The sequence below is a fragment of the Perca fluviatilis genome, chromosome 16, assembly GCF_010015445.1.
Source record: "Perca fluviatilis chromosome 16, GENO_Pfluv_1.0, whole genome shotgun sequence".
Lineage (NCBI taxonomy): Eukaryota > Metazoa > Chordata > Actinopteri > Perciformes > Percidae > Perca > Perca fluviatilis.
Genome location: NC_053127.1, coordinates 16,273,941 through 16,278,775, shown reverse-complemented (window position 1 = coordinate 16,278,775; position 4,835 = coordinate 16,273,941). Strand labels below are relative to the sequence as shown.

The window sequence follows — 4,835 nt, the reverse complement described above, 5'->3', positions numbered from 1 at the left end:
GCAAGTTACCCAATTGATTTGATTAACTCTATTAAGTTAGTATTATAACTATTAACTTCTATTAAACTTTGGAGTATATCTTCGCACAGAGCGAGGACTGTGGGTTTTGTCCCACATGCCTTAGATTGGAAGCATGTTAGGAAGAAATCTGTCAGTATGAATGGGAGAATGATTGACGAACATGTTATTTAACCCAAATTCAATATTCTTAAACAATATAATATAAAAAGTCCAAAAGAGGGAAAAACGTCTAATTGGCCGAATCAGCAATATGATATATCTCAAACATAAAATGACTCCATTCTTCTGATCATGACCGAGTCATGTTATATTGTTGTTTCCTAGAAGTTGAATACCCTTAATAGGAACTCCTAAGCCATGGCTTCCTTCTGTTGCATTAACTGCATTAATACACACAAAATTTGCAAGGTCAGATGGATGGATAAGGACTGCTCTACTCCCTCTGTCTTTTCTTCCTATCTTCATGGTGTGTCAATTTATCCACCATATATGGGCTTCAGAAGAAGCACAGTTGGTTATATGGTTATCACTCCGGTGTTTTCAAACCACATCAGAGTTTCTCGTCAATTTGCTAGATAATTGGATTCTTGGTATGCCGGAAAGCAACATCTAGTTGGTTGCCTTCATATCTTTTATATCGACATATATCTGACTCGAATGGATAACCACCATGAAGCTTTATGTACGTTAAAGAAGTGTGCTGTTGCAAATTGTATTTCTTTATAAAATAAATAAAAAAAAAAAAACTAACTTACATAAAGTTTCATGGTGGTTATCCATTTGAGTCCGTTTTAGTTCAAATAACTTCCCGTTTGCTTGTGTGAAAACTGCAATGTGCTCTGCTGATGTTTACCTTTTGAAACTGAGTTTAATCTATACTCATACACTCTGATCCAGCACCACGCTCCCCTTTTCATCTGGAATACCCAGTATAAATACTGCTTACATTTTCACAGTTGCATCATCTTGTTCCATTGCACATTTTTCGCTCTATTGCACCAGGACCCATTAAGTGACACGTTTTATTTTGCACAGATTGACATCTATTCGAAGCAGATGTGCTCATTGTGAACAGTGGTAAAGCTAATGGCAGATGTACACAAAAAAGGACAGGTAAAGGAAATGCTTGATAGCCATTTTGAGCCCATGTGGTTGGAATTAACAATTTTATATACTATTAAAATATTTTATATTATTTGATATACAAGTTTATATTTATAAATCACAAGCATGAGTCTGCATCTGTCTTGAGTTGGTCACCTGATTTTCCAAACCGAAATTAGGCTTGGGTGATGTCTAGTAGATGCCTGGCTTTTGGGAAGGCAGCATAGTATCTAGTCTACTATTGGGTTTGTAGCTTTATGTTCTTTTTTCCCCTCTCAGAACCATCATGAAATTCCACAGCATGAAGATGGATGAGATCAACAAGATTATCAGAGACCTATGGCGCAGCACCTACAGGGGTCAAGGTGCATTTTTGCTTTTACTGTGATTTTTGTATGTAGTATTTGTGTATATACATAGTTCATCTCCCTCATTCCTCCCTCTCTCTGTGTTTCATCACTTCCTCTTGCCCCCTCTCCAGACATTGAGTACGTGGAGATCAGGTCTGATGTGGACGAAAACTCGTCCGCTGGAGTCAGGAGGAGGGTTTACAACTACAGAGTAGTTATGGTGAAAGGAGACACGGCTTTGGATATGAGAGGACGCTGCAGTGCTGGTCAGAAGGTAATGGAAACAATATTTTCTGTATTAGCACATACACTCACCTAAAGGATTATTAGGAGCACCATACTAATACCGTGTTTGACTCTATCCTATCAATATGGGCCAACATTTCTAAAGAATGCTTCCAGCACCTTGTTGAATCAATGACTCAAAGAATTAAGGCAGTTCTCAAAGCGAAAGGGATCCTCCACACCATTACACCACCACCAGCCTGCCCAGTGGTAACAAGGCATGACAGATCCATGTTCTCATTCTTACGCCAAATTCTGACTCTACCATCTGAATGTCTCAACAGAAATCGAGACTCATCAAACCAGGCAACATTTTTCCAGTCTTCAACTGTCCAATTTTGGTGCACTCATGCAAATTGTAGCCTCATTTTCCTATTTTTAGTGGAGATGAGTGGTACCCGGTGGGGTCTTCTGCTGGTGTAGCCCATCCGCCTAAAGGTTGTGCGTGTTGTGGCTTCGCAAATGCTTTGCTGCATACCTCAGTTGAAACGAGTGGTTATTTGAGTCAAAGTTGATCTTCTATCAGCTTGAATCAGTCGGCCCATTCTCCTCTGACCTCTAGCATCAACAAGGCATTTTCGCCCCCCAGGACTGCAGCATACTGGATGTTTTTCCTTTTTCAGACCATTCTTTGTAAATCCTAGAAATGGTTGTGCGTAAAAATCCCAGTAGCTGAGCAGATTGTGAAATACTCAGACCTGCCCATCTCACACCAACAACCATGCCATGCTCAAAGTTGCTTAGATCGCATTTCTTTCCCATTCTGACATTCAGTTTGGAGTTCAGGAGATTGTCTAGACCTGGACCACACCCCTAAATGAATTGAAGCATCTGTGATTGGTTGATTAGATAATTTCATTAACGTGAAATTTAACAGAAATAATAATCCTTTAGGTGAGTGTATATTAAATGAAATTCTTGCAGTATTTTCCATTGCATCATGATGTATACAAGTGGAATTAAAAAATCCGTTTGTACTTGTTTTGTCCCCTTAATGTGACGATGTGTGTCTAGGTGTTGGCGTCCCTGATCATCCGTCTAGCTCTGGCAGAGACCTTCTGTCTGAACTGTGGGATCCTGGCCCTGGATGAGCCCACCACCAACTTGGACCGAGACAACATTGAGTCACTGGCACACGCCCTCGTAGAGTCAGTACACACGCACGCACGCACGGATATCCGATATTCCTTTGTGTTGGAATTTAAAACTCTGGTGGATTTATGAGGACTATGTTTAACTGCTCCTCAGATCTCTGCAGGGTAAATCCAGACAGCTAGCTAGACTATCTGTCCAATCGGAGTTTTCTGTTGCATGACTAAAACAACCTTTGAACGTACACATGTTCCACCAAAACAATCCTCCTCTGCAGAGCAGTGGAGGAAGGTCTGGCAATGTGAGACTAGTCAGATACTGAGTTGGTGACACAAATCTTAAAACTGTGGTGATTGTATAGATTTTTCGTGCTGGTGCTTGTTTTGCCAAAAAATACTTGAATGTCTATGTATTTATTTGTCACAAGAAATCATGTAAAAATGCAATTTCAGTTCAATGTAATGTCTGTTTCCTTCAAGACCTTAATACCTTTTTATTAAATTCCTTCAAAGATTTAACTGCAAATAAGCCAACTTGACTAGTTAGAGGAGGCATAAAGGCGGTAATTCTAGTTGCTTCTAAACTTATGAGGACACTTGTTCACATGATGGAAACAGGATCGAGCTAAATGTTCTCACTCCCAAGGTATAAGAAATAGGTCTCAAACTCATTACGGTCCTCACAAGAATAGAACATCAGAAATGCACACAGTGAGACACAGTGTGCAACATGCTGGCTCTAATGTATAAGCCTCTTCAACCACGTCTCCAGCCTTGCTTTAGATAAACTGATAGACTGACAAAAAGCTTTGCACCAGAAAAATACAAAAGGCTGTTCTGATGTGGTGTGTACTAGTAAAGTGTAAACAATCATTTATTTTTCTTTCTTTTTTTTCATTTCATGTTTATTTGAATAGGGACAGATGCTACGACATAGACATTTGTGCAACAAATCTCCTTCTTTCTCTCCATCTTTATAGCTATTGCTAGTTTCCAATGCCCGTCGCTCGTAATGTACTTTATTATCTGCTCTTGCTCGCTCTCCCCAGAATCATCAAGAGTCGCTCTCGCCAGCGCAACTTCCAGCTTCTGATCATCACCCACGACGAGGACTTTGTGGAGCTTCTGGGGCGGTCCAGCTACATTGAGCACTTCTACCGCATCCGTAAGAACCAGGACCAGAACTCTGAAATCACAAAATGCAGCATCACCTCCCTCTCATCCTATCTCCACTGAGCAGTCAAATGACTCCTTTGGAAATGCACAGTAATCCTTGATCTTCTTGTTCAAACGTTTCTTGGATGACATCCCAAATCAAAAACATTTAAAAACAAACTTTATACACTTTAATATAGTCTTGCACCAGTGTTTGTATCCTTTATACAGTGTCCAGTAGCCATCTGCTGGCCAGCAATGGCAACAGAAGGATCTGTTCTGCTTAAAGAATTTGGGGAAATATTGCACTTTGCAGTTATATTTCCATGTTTGCCACTTTGTTTGCTCAAAATGTTCTGTCATTAAATCTCTTGTGAAGGACATGGGCTATTTATGACTTGTTTTTTTACTGGAGTAAGTGAATGCTTGTTTTTTACTACTAGTATGGCAACCGACTCTAGATTTGGTTCAGAGAAACATAGATCAGTTTTGGTGATGTTCCTCATCAACCACAATCTAATCCTACATCTCATCACACTCTGCAAACTCAATGCATTTTCTTTGTAATGAGGGGGAAACCAAAGGCGTGGGCAAAGCAAGTATAAATCTTGTGTTCTCAACCAAGACCTCAGAAGAGCAAGCTGCAAGCTGACAATTGAGTGATCAATTCAAAGACTTGTTACAATAGCTTCTTCCAGAGGTCGACAGCCAACGAGCTAGTATCATGAAGGTGACGATGTTTCTGATGGTATCCGCTGTGGCACTGCTTGTCGGTCCAGCTGTTGTCAGTCCTGCTCCTCACCTTAATGAGAACGGAAAGAGTATTATT

General features: G+C 40.2%; 1 protein-coding gene across 1 annotated transcript in view; it reads left to right on the top strand.

Moving 5' to 3' along the window:
- rad50 (RAD50 homolog, double strand break repair protein) overlaps positions 1-4,387 on the top strand; it is a 32,176-nt gene extending 27,789 nt beyond the window's left edge. Inside the window, exons 25-28 of the mRNA XM_039777607.1 lie at positions 1,405-1,490; positions 1,607-1,749; positions 2,775-2,908; positions 3,901-4,387. Of these exons, the coding sequence (XP_039633541.1) occupies positions 1,405-1,490; positions 1,607-1,749; positions 2,775-2,908; positions 3,901-4,087 (550 nt within the window). The 3' untranslated portion in view covers positions 4,088-4,387. The remainder of the gene's footprint in view (positions 1-1,404; positions 1,491-1,606; positions 1,750-2,774; positions 2,909-3,900) is intronic.
- Positions 4,388-4,835: the final 448 nt, after the last annotated feature.